The sequence below is a fragment of the Eubalaena glacialis genome, chromosome 10 (genome assembly GCF_028564815.1).
Source record: "Eubalaena glacialis isolate mEubGla1 chromosome 10, mEubGla1.1.hap2.+ XY, whole genome shotgun sequence".
Classification (NCBI taxonomy): Eukaryota; Metazoa; Chordata; class Mammalia; order Artiodactyla; family Balaenidae; genus Eubalaena; species Eubalaena glacialis.
In genome coordinates, this window is record NC_083725.1 from 107,754,429 (window position 1) to 107,769,673 (window position 15,245).

The 15,245-nt window shown below is 58.2% G+C and overlaps 1 protein-coding gene across 10 annotated transcripts in view; it reads left to right on the forward strand.

Annotated features, from left to right (window-relative positions):
- Positions 1 to 15,245, forward strand: part of DGKZ (diacylglycerol kinase zeta) — a 32,551-nt gene that overhangs the window by 10,273 nt on the left and 7,033 nt on the right. For 3 of the 10 annotated variants that reach the window (XM_061201660.1, XM_061201664.1, XM_061201663.1), the window contains exons 1-13: positions 4,532 to 8,431; positions 9,250 to 9,999; positions 10,295 to 10,403; positions 10,699 to 10,794; positions 11,115 to 11,192; positions 12,403 to 12,459; positions 12,863 to 12,931; positions 13,802 to 13,873; positions 13,981 to 14,097; positions 14,198 to 14,269; positions 14,563 to 14,658; positions 14,952 to 15,034; positions 15,138 to 15,198. In XM_061201660.1, the coding sequence (XP_061057643.1) occupies positions 8,340 to 8,431; positions 9,250 to 9,999; positions 10,295 to 10,403; positions 10,699 to 10,794; positions 11,115 to 11,192; positions 12,403 to 12,459; positions 12,863 to 12,931; positions 13,802 to 13,873; positions 13,981 to 14,097; positions 14,198 to 14,269; positions 14,563 to 14,658; positions 14,952 to 15,034; positions 15,138 to 15,198 (1,752 nt within the window). In that variant the 5' untranslated portion in view covers positions 4,532 to 8,339. Of the gene's footprint in view, positions 1 to 4,246; positions 8,432 to 9,249; positions 10,000 to 10,294; positions 10,404 to 10,698; positions 10,795 to 11,114; positions 11,193 to 12,402; positions 12,460 to 12,862; positions 12,932 to 13,801; positions 13,874 to 13,980; positions 14,098 to 14,197; positions 14,270 to 14,562; positions 14,659 to 14,951; positions 15,035 to 15,137; positions 15,199 to 15,245 lie in introns of those variants that run through there. The other 7 variants (XM_061201665.1, XM_061201666.1, XM_061201662.1 and 4 more) reach the window with 6 other exon arrangements.

Here is a 15,245-nt window from a genome sequence, read left to right on the forward strand (position 1 = left end):
GAAAGCACCTTTGACCCCTGTGACCTCTCAGGGAGATTGGAGGCACATTTTCTGTCTGCGAGGCAGAAAAAAAAAACCCTGTGTGGAGTGCATGAAGCCTGGGAGGCCGAGTCGGGCCCTGGGGGCTGACAGCTGATTCTAAGAAGATCTTCTAGTAGATGGAGGAGGGAGCAACTTGGTCAGAAGAGTCAGAAGGGGAGTTAAATTTTGAATGAGGGATAAGGGGGAATGCTGCTCCTGGCAGATGGGGAATGGGAGCCTGCTGCAGACACAGGAGAAGGCAACAAGAGGGACCAGTCACAAGAGAAGAGGGACGTGGGGGCCAGCAGGGGCTTCGTAACGCTCCCAACAAGGTGTTGGGAGACTCAGAGGGAGACATATCGGCATTCCCATCAGGGATCGATTTCACTATGTGCCTCTGAGACACAGGAGCTCAGCCCACACCAGCAACTTGTCCACCCAAGGCTGGCAGGAAGGCCTCCAGAACTGGCCAGCCACTGGGTCACTGTGCTGGCCCAAAGCCCTTTGCTCTCAGCGTGATCCTTGAGGCTGAGCCTGGACCGTTCACGTTTTCCTCCATTCACTCTTCAAACCACATCCAGCTCTTCTAGACCCTGGGGATGCAATTACGAGTAACACATGGTCCCAGGGGCGCACGGTCTGGTGGGGGATACCAAGCTGCAAACCAGCGCTGATGGCCCAGAACAACCAAGAGAGGGCCTGAGTGTGGGAGCAGCTAACGCCCGGGAGAGGAGGCTGGGGAGAACTTTCCAGCAGAGCCGATATCTGAGCCAGCTCTGAAAAGATGAGAGGAAAAAGATGAAGGAGCGTTCACTGAGCAGAAGAAGAGATGGTGTTCCAGGCAGAGAGACTGTCAGGTGCCACGCACACAGGCAGGAAGAGACCCCTGTGCATTGCTTGACAGGAGCATCCAGAGGTAGAGTGAGGGGTTGAGAGCATAGACCCGGAGCAGACTCCTAGGTTGGAATCCCAGCTCTGCCACTTACTAGCTGCGTGATCACAAGCAAGTTGTTTAATCTCTTTGTGCCTCGGTTTTCTGATGTGTAAAATGGGGATAATACTACTATTACTTTTTATGAAATGAAATGAGTTAGTATTTGTAAAACACTTAGGACGGTGTCTGGCACAGAGTGAGTTATGTATTTGTCAAGTAAAATGTAAAAAGTATGAAAGCGAGATGGGAGAGGAGGCCGAGAAGCCTGTTGACTGCCAGGCCCAGGTCTTTGCATTCTGTTCCCTGACAGTAGAGAGCCATTGAAGGATACATGGACACTTGAGGATGAACTCTGGTGGCAGTGGGAGGATGGTTTGGAGGGGAGGCTCTAAAGGCATGAGTCAGTCATTAATTCCACAAACATTTCTCCAGGGCCTACCAGGAGCCAGACCCTGAGACAGGGACTCAGGATAGAAGGAGAGAGAGACTGGGGATGTTTCAGCAAGGAGCTCAGAGCTGGGGTCCTGGCCTGGCCCCCCCTCCAGCATCTGAGGCAGCCACTCCTCTCCCCTCCTTGCCCACATCTTCACCTTGTGACTTCATGTCACCAAACCCTGTTGCCAGGTTTCATAAGGAAAGCCTTGGAGAACGTGGAGTGGGCAGTGGCACCCAGCCCGGAAAGGAGCCTCCGCTGTCACTCTCTGGGTCCTCTGGAGAGGAGAGGAAGGCAACTGCTAAAACAAAGGCTGCTGCCATCCCCCTGTGCCCAGCAAAGAGAAGTAGCCTGGGCCTTGTGGTCGGCCCTCGGGTGCGGTACCCGAGGTGGAGGAAGCCCTTCTCTTCCCCTTACGGCTCTGGTCCCTCCCCGACGGAATTCCCTGTTCCTTCCTCCTCAGCCGATCAGCAGTAAACACTGGACTCACTGCCAGACACCGTGCTGGGCTGCCCAGATGCACTAGATCTGGCCCCTGGCCCCCCAGGAGCTTGTCTGGTGGGTGGGAGGAACGAGGCATATGGACTTGAGAGAATCAGGACTTCCAGGGGTCCCATGGCAGAGGAGCCAGATGGGTGGTGTGGAGTCATCAGTGGGAGTGAGGTACTCTTGGCTGGGGCAGCTGTGAACAGGTGGGATTTTGATATGAGGTGAGGAAGGAGGCCGGTATTCCAGGCAGAAGGTCTGCCATGTGCAAGGGCACAGCAGTGAACTTGGGCTCAGCCAGATTAGGGGGCAGAGAATAAGTTGCCTTGGTTAGCACCAAGGGTTGTATCAAGGCATAGGAAGCTGAGTTAGTGCCACATTGCAGAAGCCACGTTTGCTAGGCTAGAGGATTTAGAATTCATTCTAAATCAGTGGTTCCCAAAGTATGGTCCTGGGGTTGCCCTTGACCCTTTCAGGGGATGGTTGAGGTCAAAACTGTTTTCGTAATAATACTTTCAGAGCTGCCCTAGTTTGTGTCCTTCTCACTGTGTTGATATTTGTACTCATTGTATAAAAGCAACGGTGGGTAAAACTACTGGAGCCTTGGCACAGACAAAGGCAGTGGCCCCAACATAAACTTGTAGCCATTGTATTCTTCACACTCACAACAACAAAAATGCAGTAAATATATTAATCTTCTAAAGCCTAGATCCTTGAGTACACTTTTTTAAAAGTTCTGTGTGAAGAAATGTGAAATATACATACGGCACTTTTGCTGCAAACCAAACTATGATGGCTGTCTTGAAAAAGCACTTTTGTGACTGAGTTGCGAGCCCTACTCGTCACTTTTTTTTTTTTTTTAAGGAACACCATTTAAACTTGAAAGAACACCTGAGGACAGACAGAACTCTTCAGATTTGGATATTTAGCAGACGTTTTCTCAAAAATGAAGTGAGCTTGTCACTTCAAAAACAGTATCAGTATTTGTTGCTATTGATAAAATTTGTTGCTATTGATAAAATTTGAGTGAAAATTAGAATTTCGGAAACTGTTCCAGTGTGTGGAGATCTGCCTAACTCAGTAAACCAATATTTTCCAATGACCTATGCTTGATGTTTCAAAATTCAGAATGCAAAACAGACCAGTGAAAAGTTCAGATTCCACGTAGCCACTAACCTTTAAGAAACTACCACTTGTCATATTTTGGTGTAGTAGCAGAGAATATCCATAATTGCATGAAAAGGCTATTAAAATATTGCTTCCTTTTCTAACTGTCAGTGTGAGGCAGAATTTTCTTCGTGTACTTCAACCAAAACAACATATCACAACAGATTGACTGCAGAGGCAGATATTAGAATCTAGCTGTCTTCTATTAAGCAAGACATGAGAAATTTGCAAAAATAAAAACATGCCACCCTTCTCACTACTTTTTTGTTTTAGAAGATACAGTTTATTTTTCATAAAAGTATGTTATTTATATTAACAGTTACTGGGTTTATTGTTTTTCAACAAGTGAATAAATAGTATTTTAAATATTTCTCAGTTTTAGTTTCTAATATGGTCAATGTTAATAGCTATAACCCCCATAAACAAAACCGTTTGGGGAGCTTCAATAATTTTTAAGAGTGTAAGGGGGTCCTGGGACCAGGATGTTTGAGAGCTGCCACTCTAGATCCTAGGGGCTAGGAGTGTTAATGGAGGGGTGGCGTTCTAGGCAGGATGGGTGTGACATGGGCTGGCTTTCTTCTGGATCTGACAGACCCCCTTGGCAGGGCTGGGAAACCCAGGATCAGGAGGCTCCGCTCAGCCACTTCTGAGCTGTGGGCAGTCACGGGCCTCCATGAGGCTCAGGTGCCCTGGGGGTTCAGCTGGGAGCGAAATGCCACTTGCACAGGGGAATTACAAGCCTCCTGTCTGGCAATGCTTGTGAAAAAGTGCTTAGTAAGTTGTGAAACACTCCATAGATACTTATTTTTGTGGTTATTTTGTCTGAAGCCGGTGCTTAGCTGTCTCAGATGCTTTCCCCAGACCCCGGAAAACCTGTCCAGTGGGTGCGAGAGGGTGTAGGGTGACCCGCCTCTTCTCCCCCCAACCCTCCCGGAGCTGAGGCAGGGGCTGAGCTGTGCTGGGGGCCAGGTGGAGGGGAGGCTCCTGAGCTGTTGCTCAGCAGCCTCTGGGGACTTCGGGAAGAGAAGCCAGGAGGCAAGGCTCGTGCGCGTGTGTGCCCGCCCGCCTCCCGCCCACTGCCGCCTCCCGCCCACTGCCGCCTGCTTGCGCTGCTGGGAGAGGAAGTGCAGTCGCTTACCGATCGGGTTATTTTCATAACGGCCGTCTCAGGCGTGGGGGAGGAGGGTGGCGAGGGGGAGGGGGCAGGGGAGCAGCCACAGCAGCTCACTCCCCAAACTAGGACTTGCTCAGCCGGAGGCCGGCCCGGAGCTGGAGCCAGAGCCGGGGCTCGCCTGCCCCACCGGGACCCCAGCCCCCGCCCGCTGGCCCACCTCCTGCCTGCCGCCCTGCCTTCCAGATCAGGTCAAAGGGGCTCGCCTCAACCCTTCCTTGCCTTCTGCTTCCTCCCTCTTGGATCTATCTGGGTGGGCCTGGGGAGGGGTGGATCAGGGTGGGCCCGGGCACCACCATCCCCAGTCGAGGCTCCTGAAGCTGATGGAAAGGGACCGGCAAAGCGTAGGCCGACCGAGCTCCTGTCTGAGCTCCTGTGTCCGAGCCAGGGCAGGACCCTGTTGAGGTAAACATGACTGGCCTGGTCGCCTCCTTTGCCATGCAGCCCTGGCCCACCTCTCCCCGCTGTGCATTCTGGTTTGGTTTGGTTTGGTTTGGTTTTGGCAGGATCCTTTTTGTGAACAGAGACCTGGGAACCCTGACACACCAGCCCCAGGCAGGCCCCCTTCCCAGCCGTCCCCGTCTCCTTCCCTCCGACCTCAACCTCAGGGCCGTGGGAGCAAAGCAGCCAGAGGTGGCTTCTGAGCAGCAGACCCTGGGGAAGCAGCTCCAGGCCCCGGCTCTGGGGCTGCTGGAAACGGGGCCACATTGCACCATTCCCAGCCTGCACCGGGAAGAGGGGTGTGAGGGGCCCGTCTACAGCGTGGAACGGGCACTCTGGCCGAATCCCACAGCATGGCCTGTGGGAGCACCTCTGGAAGCAGAGGGGTCCCCGGGGGCCAGGCCTGGTGCCAGGGGCAGAGGGCGTTCATCACAGCAGGAGCAGACACCCAGGCGGCTCTGGCTGCCAGGCTCTGTTCCTCAGGGGGTGGGGGGTGGCCGTCCTGGGAACTCCAGCTTTCCCTTCCGGGTTCCCACCCCCACCGTGGGCAGAGACAGACCCCAGGAGGTGGCACTATCCACACGCCCTGGTGTCTGCTGCAGGCGTAGGCCCTGCCCTGCCTCTCCTCTCTGCCAGCCGCCGTCAGGTACTTTCTACCGTTATCTCATCCGAACCTCCCTTATGTCAAACCTCCTAAACTAGGTCGTTTCATCCCCATTTTGCAGATAAGAAAATTGAGACTCGGAAAGGTTAGTGGATCAGCCCAGGAAAGCAATGGCAGATATAGGATGCCAGGGCTCACGGGCTTTTCCACTTGAAGCTAACATAGGGTGTGAGACAGTCTGGCTGGGAGGCCAGGAGTCCTGTCCTTCCTAGCCAGTCGCCGATGAAGCTGGGGCACTCGTGTCCGCTCACCCCCGGCAGCTGCCTTAGCTTGGCCACCTGCAGCCCCACTCGGTGCTGTTCACCAGGGGTACATGGCCAGCCACCACTGTGCATGTCTTCCTGTAGCATCCTTCTTCCTCCCCAGGCTCCCAGCAGCCAGTTGACGGGGCCCGTGAGTCCTTTCCCACTCTGCCCCCTTCGGGCGTGACAGGATTACCCCAAGTCCCCCACCGGGAGGCTGAGGGGCAGCCATTTGTGCTCTGCTGTTGGTGTTAGAGCCCTGTGGGGCTTCCTCCGGTGACCTTTACATGTACCGTGTGGTATGTGGAAGGTGACAGAGCGTGAGGTGACAAGAAGCTGCCGCTCGGAGCTGTGCTGTGGGGAGAAGCTCCACGCCCAAGCAGAGGAAAGGCTGGGACAGACCTGAGACCAGGCTGGGCTTCTGAGCAGACCCAGGAGAAGCCTCAGCAGAGATAGGAAGTCAGGAGTCAGGCCACTGCTGACCAGAGGACAGAGGTTTCTATGGAGACAGGAGGAACAGGAAGCATGGGGCCTGGGGGGAGGGGGTGTTGGGAGCGTAGAGGAGTGGGTGCCTTAGAGGCGAGCTTGTCATAGGGTGTCAGGTCAGCCAGCTGACTGCCTCCTTGGACCAACAAGGAGACTGAGGCCCGTGAGGGAGGGGCTTTGCACATGGCCACACGAGGCCAGGCTGGCCTAGCCTGCCCCGCCCCCGCTCACAGTGACTGCACCGTCAGGCCCCTGAGGAGACCCCGGGGCAGTGTGTGGGCTCGAACGCGGTAGGGGAGCACCTGTAAGTCGCCCCCGTGTCATGAGGCGGATGTGTGGGCGACCTCGTCCTCCCGGTGCCTCTTGTCGTGGGTCTGGGGCAGCAGGCAGGGTCCAGCCCTCACTGCCACCCAGAGAGCAACTGCCGCACCTCCCCCCCCCACCCCCCGCCCCAGTGACTGTGGCCTTTTGTTTTCTGGGTGAGACTCACATCAGGCGGTGTGTTCGGCTGACTAATCTCCTCCGGGCTGGGCAGCTGTCACAGGGCGGCCTGACCAGGCAGGCAGGGAAAGCTGACACCCTGGGGCAGTACTGGCAAGCCGGTGCCCCGGGGCAGTGGGCAGCTGGGCCTTTGGGCTCCTCTTCCTGGGTGCAGAGCAGACCCTGCGTCAGGCAGCCCTGGGTTCAGGTCCCAGTCCTGCCGCTGACCAGCCGAGTGATCTTGGAGCATGTTACTGCACCTCGTCAAGCCTGTTTCCTCATCTCTGTAATGGAGCCATCGATCCTGCCTGCCTCAGGAGGTGGTGGTAGTGAGGATCAAACGCGATGATAAACGAACGCACTTAGCCCAGGGCCTGTCGCATAGTAGGTGATGGGTAAATGGGACTGCTACTGTCCTTATTATGGCTCCCTTCCCTCCCCCCATCCCATCTTAGTCCCAGCTCGTGGCCCATCAGGGAAGACCCTGCGCTCTGCCGCATCTCTGGGGCGCGGGCTTTGGGGTTCAGGTAGAGGCAGGTTCCAGCAGTGGCTCCGCACAGACTAGTTGTGCACTTTGGGGGAGTTACCTCCTCAGTCTCCCATGAGGAACGGGGCATGATACAGTATCTATTCTTTAGGGTGCTGTGTTTATTTATTTAAATTTTATTTATTTATTTATTTATTTTTGGCTGCATCGGGTCTTCGTTGCTGTGCGCGGCTTTCTCTAGTTGTGGTGAGCGGGGGCTACTCTTTGTTGTGGTGCACGAGCTTCTCATTGTGATGGCTTCTCTTGTTGCGGAGCACGGGCTCTAGGCACGCAGGCTCAGTAGTTGTGGCACGTGGGCTCTAGAGCACAGCCTCAGTAGTTGTGGCGCAGGGGCTTCGTTGCTCCGCGGCATGTGGGATCTTCCCAGACCGGGGCTCGAACCCATGTGTCCTGCATTGGCAGGCGGATTCTTAACCACTGCGCCACCAGGGAAGTCCCTAGGGTGCTGTGGTTTATAAAATGGTACACATGTTTGCAGAGGGCTTAGAACCGTGCCTGTTACAGGTGGGCACTCAGTAAACGTAAGCCGTGATGGCATTGACTTTAGGAGGAAGCCAAGAGCTCTCCTGCCTTTCTCCCTGTCACCTGCAGAGGCTGGCGGACTGTAAGAGGCAGAGAGCCGGAGCTGGGCAGACCCGAGCACTGCTTTCCCAGGCATGGGTGCCTCCATGTCAGTACCTCCACAGCCATCCAGGGCCCTGCCCGACGCTGCCTGCCCGGACCCACAGGGCAGTAGCAAATCAAGGGTGGGGGTGGTGGATGGGAGGAGTAGGCGCTGGACATGCAGCCCAGCCGATTCCTCAAACCCATCATCTTCCACCTTTTGTCCAGGGCTCCCACGCTCTCTCAGAGGCCCTCAGCTAGCAGAAGTATCTCTCCTGTCAGCCCCAGGCAGGTGTCCCATGGCCGTGACTCAGACCTCCCTGTGGCTGCCAGGGCCCAGGAGAGTACTTGATGGCAGGACATAGGTGTCCCTGGGAATTCTGGAGGCGTTGCCCCGCTGAAGCATACCAGGCTTCCTGCCCCTCCCGCACTGTTAGGGGGAGGTGAGGGCACAGGTGCTCCCAGCCGCCTGTGCAGAAGGGGCGGCAGGGGGTAGGTGAGCTGGCAAAGGAAGCGGAGCCTGTGTTCAGACCAGGTCAAGGGAGGATGGCTTGAGCAAGGGTGGTCCCCAAGGCTCCTGCAGGAGGGAGCTCTGGGTAGCTTAGTGTCTGGAATTCTCAGCGTTTGGGCTTCGAGCATTGGCCCCCAGGTCAAGGTGCAGTTCATGGGCTTCCTCAGCAGCAGAGCTGGAAGGGTTTTCCGACATCATCCAGCACTTTCTCACATGGAATGTCCGTACTGTGCCTCTTCAGAAAGGTAAGACCAGGAAAGTTCTTACTGTCAGCCCCTCAGAGCAAGAGCACACACACACCCAGAGCCCAGAGGCACTCTCTTGGCTCTTGTGACTTCCCACAAAAAGTCCCCCTGGTGGCTTCTCTCCCTGTGCAGCTGCCTCTCCGGTTTTCGGGGGGCCTTAGTTCCCCGGGGCCTTCAATCCCCAAGGCAGACGTCAGATCCTCTCCATTTCTAGTGCCACTGTCAGCCTGACCGCAAGTCAGGGGGTCGTATCAGGACTGCATTTCTCTTCAGAGAGCCTCATTTTCTTACCATGGCTTGGTTTGTGCCATGTTCCAGGAGGGGACACCTAAGCCTAACCTGCCCTGTGTTGGTGGCAAAACAAAGGCCTAAGGAGAGGAAAAGCCTTGCCCTCAGCCCTTCAGTCTGTCTAGGTCGGCTCCAGGCTTCCACCTTCCTTTTTGTTTTCTTTTCCATCAGCTTCAGGCAAGGGACTTGAAGTCCTTTAGGCCAGAGCTTGGTGGATCATGGTGCCTGGACAGGGGAACCCAGATGGGTAGCTGGCAGCCCCTCCTACCCAGTACTCCTGGGGCCGCACAGGGACGGAACTGGGAAGAGCGCTAGTGCGTCCAACAGCGATGAGTGCAGGCTCCCTGCTGGATCCTCTGGCACCCTCAGGCACCCCGTTTACGGAGCTCAGAGGCCACAGATGCGCCCCCCCCCATGCCTCCCAAGTGTCCCTTCTCTGCTTAAAGGGCAGAGGCTGTGACGGGGCTCCCGGGCACAGGATGCGCCATGGCCTGGCCCAGCTGCTGATGCTCCCGGTCTCTACCCAACAGCCACCCGCCTGCCCCTGCCATGGAGACCTTCTTTAGGAGACACTTCCAGCGGAAGGCGTCAGGCCCTGGAGAGGGGCAGAGGTGGCCCGGTGGCGTGGGGCTGCCCACGGGCAAGGCCCGGCGCCGCTCGCCTGCAGGGCAGGCCTCCTCCTCGCTGGTCCAGCGGCGCCGCTCCAGCGCACAGCTCCAGGGCTGCCTCCTGGGCTGCGGGGTGGGGGCCCCGCACTCCAGCCGCCGACGCTCCAGCACTGCGCCCCCTGCCTGCAACCCCCGCTTCACCGTGGATGAGGTGCCCGCCCTGCAGCTGCAGCCTGCTGCTGTTGGGGCCCCGCGTCTGGGCGCACCCCTGCTGTTGGCCGGGCTCGTGGGCATGGATGAGGAGGAGGGGGTCCAGGAGGAGGATGTGACAGTTGCGTCATTGGCCACCCAGCCAGGCACCAAGAGACCGGGGCCATCCCCGCATCGGGGAGCCCTGCCCCTGCTGCCCATTCCCCGCCGGCGCCGGGCCTCCTCCCACCTGCTGCCTGCTGACGTGGTGAAAGACCGCGCCTTCTGGGGCCTGCACGGTTACTACCGGCCCCTCAGCCAGCAGCGGCCCTCAGGCCAGCACCTCAGCCTGGGGGGCCGAAGAGCCTCGGGCACCGCAGCTGGCCCTGGGATGCCTGCCTGCGTGCGCCCGCTGTCCCGCAGACGCCAGGTAGCCCTGCGGCGCAAGTCAGCCGGACCCCAGACCTGGAGTGCTCTGCTTGCGTAGGTATAGCTGCAGCCAGCAGGGCGAGTGGCCTCCGGGGGCTGGCTTGAGGGCCCCCGGCTCGGGAAGAGCTCTGAGCCATGCTCGGAAGCCAGCAGGACTCTGAGGAGGGCTCAGTCTCCTTGGGGATCCTCTCAGAGTCTTGGGCTGCCTTAGGGCATCCTCTGCCCTCCCTGTCGCCGTCCCTGTCTTGACCCGGTGTTGAGGTCACGGTGAGGGCAAAGATCCCAGGTGAGGGGAAGGAAGCAGAGTCGCCGAGTGCTCAGCTAGCCTCAGCTATCTCCTTTTCTGTAGGAAAGCCATCACCAAGTCAGGCCTCCAGCACCTGGCACCCCCTCCTCCTGCTCCCGGGGCCCCGCGCAGTGAGCCTGAGCGGCAGATCCGGAGCACTGTGGACTGGAGCGTGAGTGGCCGGGAGCTGCAAGGGGCAAATGAGGACCAGTCCCCGCCGGGCTCAGGGCCACGGGAGCAGTTGGGTTGGGGGTACTGTGGGCAGCTGCGAGAAGAGCCCGTGGGCCTATGGGGTCAGGGCAGACCTGGCGTGGCCACGTTTGAGCCAAGCCCTAAAGGCAAGGGACAGTGGGGAAAACAGGATGGAGCAAAGTAGATTGTGGCAGCTGGAGCAGGTTTGTATTGGGAGAGGGAGGGTTGGTCGGGCAGGGCAGGGGTGCACTAAGCGTGCTCATCCTGTGGTCTAGGAGTCGGCGACGTATGGGGAGCACATCTGGTTTGAGACCAACGTGTCTGGGGACTTCTGCTATGTTGGAGAGCAGTACTGTGTAGCCAAGATGCTGGTGAGTGAGCTCTGTGCAGCACACTGCCCCCTGGTGGTGGAGCCAGGTCTAGAAGCCTGTAGGCCAGCTCCTGCGGGCCTGACAGGCTGCTGCCCTTCCCGGGGAAGGTGGAAACAAGGCTCTCACCTAAGCGCCCCTGCGGTGGGCTGCCCAAGGATGGTGAGAGGAATGGGGCTGTGTCCTGATGCCAGTGCTGGGGCTTCCCGGTGCACACAGTGGGCAAGCTGTGCTGGGGCAGGTGCGAGGAGTTCTCTGCCTGCCCTGGGGCAGCATCCTGGATGGAGTTACCTGGTGCCTCAGGGGCCCTCTCTTTCCTGCAGCAGAAATCAGTGTCCCGGAGGAAGTGTGCAGCGTGCAAGATTGTGGTGCACACCCCCTGCATTGAACAGCTAGAGAAGGTGAGTGTGGTTGCTCAGGCTCTCCGGCCCCTCCCCTTTGGGTGCTAAAGCCCTCCCAGTGCACACACTTGTGTATCTGTACACGCATTTTCCCGTTACACAAACATCACCTGCCGGGGGTACCCCAGTGTGCGTAGTGGTGAAGAGCCAAGGACCCAGGAGCTGAAACGCCTGCATTTGCATCCTGGCTCCCCCACTTTATTTGTTACTGTGACCCCACTGCCCAGAGCAAGCCTGGCACAGAGTGGGGCTTGTAGACTATTACTCAGCCAGATGAAGTAATGAATGATGACCGAGACACCATTTTATCAGTTCCCAAACTAACACTTAGACGGGGCCATGCCTTGCTGAAGCTGTGAAACTCAGCTGTGTCAGGGCCAGTCCTGTGTGGCCCTGAAGCCTGGCTCTGTCCCCTCCACGCTGCCACTGTAAAGACCTTTCCCCAAGGACCACTGTCCATGGTGTGTCTGCAGCTGGGGGCACGTCTGGGCTGTGTGCTTCCAGGGAGGGAGGGAGAAGGAATGCTGGGCGGGTGGGTCCAGGCTGAGGGTGGGAGGGCTGCCATGGCCCATCAGGGCTCCCCAGGCAGCAGAAACCCAGACCAGCCTAAGAGAAATCCCGTAGGACTTGGAATGGCATGAACAAGGCTAACGTGGACTGCTTCCCCTACCCCCCAACTCGTAGTGTGAGGTTTCCCTACAATTCTGTTAAGGCTGAAGCAGGGACAGTTAGGAAAAGAGAAACCAGTGTAGCCCCAGGTACTATAGACCCATCACACCACCCCCTGAGGTGAAAATCAAACCAGGATTTCACAAATGAGCTAACAATCTCCAGGGACCAGTCAGCAAGCAAGGACTGGGTTGCCTGCATGTGCCTGAGTTGGGAGTGCTGGAGGGTGAGGAAAGGTATAGGAGGGGTAAGCCTTGGTGCTGTTTTAGCGGGGGAGATGGATACAGAGCTTGCTGTCTCCCTCATCCCAGAACACTGGGCAGAGGAAGGAAAGATTCCTTCTGGCTAGTGCAGAGGAGCGGGGATGCAGGAGGGCTTCTGAGAAGAGGTGTCTCACGTTCTCAGGGCTCCCAGGATGATTGGGGGCTATCCCTGCCTTGCAAGGATGCCTCTGAGTGACACTTTCCTGAAGGGGGTGGCCATATGCCTGACCCCACGAAGAGAGGTTCTGACGTTTTGGTGATCATTTTATGTTTCACAGATAAACTTCCGCTGTAAGCCATCCTTCCGTGAATCAGGCTCCAGGAACGTCCGTGAGGTAAGTGCCCAGGGTAGTTAGGGCCCCAGGTTTCCTGAGTGGACCTCTCTGCAGTGTCTTCAGAGTGTCACCAGGGGCTCAGCTCCTTCTAGGCGGCTCTGGGGCCCAGGGAGGTACAGGGCTGAGGCTCTGAGGGTCTCAAAGGGGAAGGCCTGGCTGGCCCTGCCTGCAGAGGGGGTAGGGCACTGCCTACCTCTTGTGCCTCCCAGTTCTCTCTGTACTTCCTCTGAGCCCCGACCTCCGGGCCACGGGGAGAAGTCTTCAGCCCCTTCTCACTTACACACAGGACTGCAGAGAGCGTCCTGCAGCCCCTGCCCCTCACTGTTGATATATTGAGGGGCACAGGCCACGTTCAAAACTTCCACCCCTCACTTACTCCAGTGACACTTCTCTCCTCTGCCAGCCAACCTTTGTGCGGCACCACTGGGTACACAGGCGACGCCAGGATGGCAAGTGTCGGCACTGTGGGAAGGTGAGGCCCTGCCCAAGGAAGTTGGCCAGCCTGCTGCCCCCTGGCCCCAGGCCCTACGGCCTCTGAGACTCGTGTGGCCCGTCCATCACTGACCGTGGTCCCAGGGCTCACTCTCAGCCTGGCTGCAGTGCCCAGTCAGTTCCAAAACAGCCAGGTCCCTGGGTGGAGCAGGAGAGCAGGGAGGAAAGCCTTCTTCTAGAGCAGTCTCTCTGGACTGCTCTGAAGTCGTGAGTGAGCCCTTTGAGAAGCATATAGACTTCTTCACTCATTAGCTCAGCAGATGCATGTTTAGGGCCTGCTGGGTGGCAAGCACCGAGCTGGGTAGCGGGTCCCTGTCCTCCTGGAGGAGGATGTGGCTCCCAGACAGGCTGCAGGGGGCTTCCGGAGCACAGTCCACAGTGGTTGTGGTGTCGTTGACTTATTTATTGTCTGCTTCTTGTCTGCTCCCTCAGTAAGTTCAGGCTCTGAGAGGTCCCTCTTTCCTCCGTCCACTCAGTATCCAGCAGTGTGGGGCACACAGCAGGCCCGCGAGGAACGTGTGTGGAATGAACAGGAATGAATGTGATCAGTACTATAAAGAACTTTCAGAGTGCACTGGCGGGCCTGGCGGGCCTGGATCAGGAAGGAGGGATTGGAATCAGGCAGGAGTTAGCTGTGGACCCCTTTCCAGCAGATCACGCAATTAACTTCAGAGAGTTGTGGGCACCTGGCTTGGCCTCCCTCCCTACCCTAGGGACTCATTTTACAGTTCTTTTATTTTTTAAAAATGTGCTCCATTGCCCTGGGTGGAGAAAGGTTGGCACCAGAAAGGGGCTGGGTCTGCTGCTCCAGGCCGGGTCCCAGGTGCCCTCATCACCCTGTGCGCCCTAGGGCTTCCAGCAGAAGTTCACCTTCCACAGCAAGGAGATCGTGGCCATCAGCTGCTCCTGGTGCAAGCAAGCAGTGAGTGCTGCTCGCCCTACCTGCAGGCTGTCCCCCGGGCTGTGCTGGGTTGGGGGTCCCAGGTCTCCGCTGGGTCCGGCTCAGCCACGCCAACCAACCCCCTCTAGTACCACAGCAAGGTGTCCTGCTTCATGCTGCAGCAGATCGAGGAGCCATGCTCCCTGGGGGTCCACGCCGCCGTGGTCATCCCACCCACCTGGATCCTCCGTGCCCGGAGGCCCCAGGTGAGTCCTGGCCGCACCCTTGACCCCCGCACACACCTAGGGTCTGCCAGCCACCCGGGGCCCACCCACCTTGTCACCAACATCCTTGCTTCCCTTGCAGAATACCCTCAAGGCAAGCAAGAAGAAAAAGAGGGCATCCTTCAAGAGGAAATCTAGCAAGAAAGGGCCTGAGGTTAGACCCGGGACCAGGTGGGCAGCTGGAGGGGAGCAGGAGAGAAGGGCCTGTTTTTTGGGATGCTGAGCCCCCTGGGCTGATGCTGCCAGCTCGGCCATCAGTGGGTCAGTTTGGGCTCTGCGGCCCTGAGGAGGGTGAGAGGTCAGATCCGAGGTGCCTCTCTATGGCCAGGCCCACTGTGAGGTGTGACCCGGTGTGATACTCAAGGGGGCACCCAGGGGCACTGCTGAGAATGGGGGCGGGGTCTGCCAGGACAGGAAAGAGCCTTATGGGCTCTCTGTGTCTCCAAGGAGGGCCGCTGGAGACCCTTCATCATCAGGCCCACCCCGTCCCCCCTCATGAAGCCCTTGCTGGTGTTCGTGAACCCGAAGAGTGGGGGCAACCAGGTACCCACAGCCTGCCCTCTCCACTGAGCGCCTTGGGGGAGGGATGGGGTCAAGCTCACGCCCCTCCCCGCAGCAGCTGTTCCCGGGTTCTGTTGCAGCTTCTGCCCCATTCCTCTTTCCCAGGGACGCTGAGAAAATACAATTCTGTCTCCACCCTTCGCCCCTGCCTGGGCCTTGTTCCCACAGTTCCCACCCTTCTCCCCACGCTTCTCCCCACCTCAGCCCGCCACCCCTGACTGCCTCCCCCCCTGCCCCCCGCCGCCCCATCCCTGTCGGCTCCTGGTCTCCCACAGGGCGCCAAGATCATCCAGTCCTTCCTCTGGTATCTCAATCCCCGGCAAGTCTTTGACCTGAGCCAGGGAGGGCCCAAGGAAGCGTAAGTACTTGCCAGGGCTCTCGTGGGGATGGTGGTGGGGGCTCGCCTGGCGCTCGGGGTACAGCACTCAGACCCTGACCCCGTTCCTGTCTCCTGACCCCAGGCTGGAGATGTACCGCCGGGTGCACAACCTGCGGATCCTGGCCTGCGGGGGCGATGGCACGGTGAGTGCTCCTGCCCCTCCCGGCCCAGCCCGCCCTGAGCCTCGCGC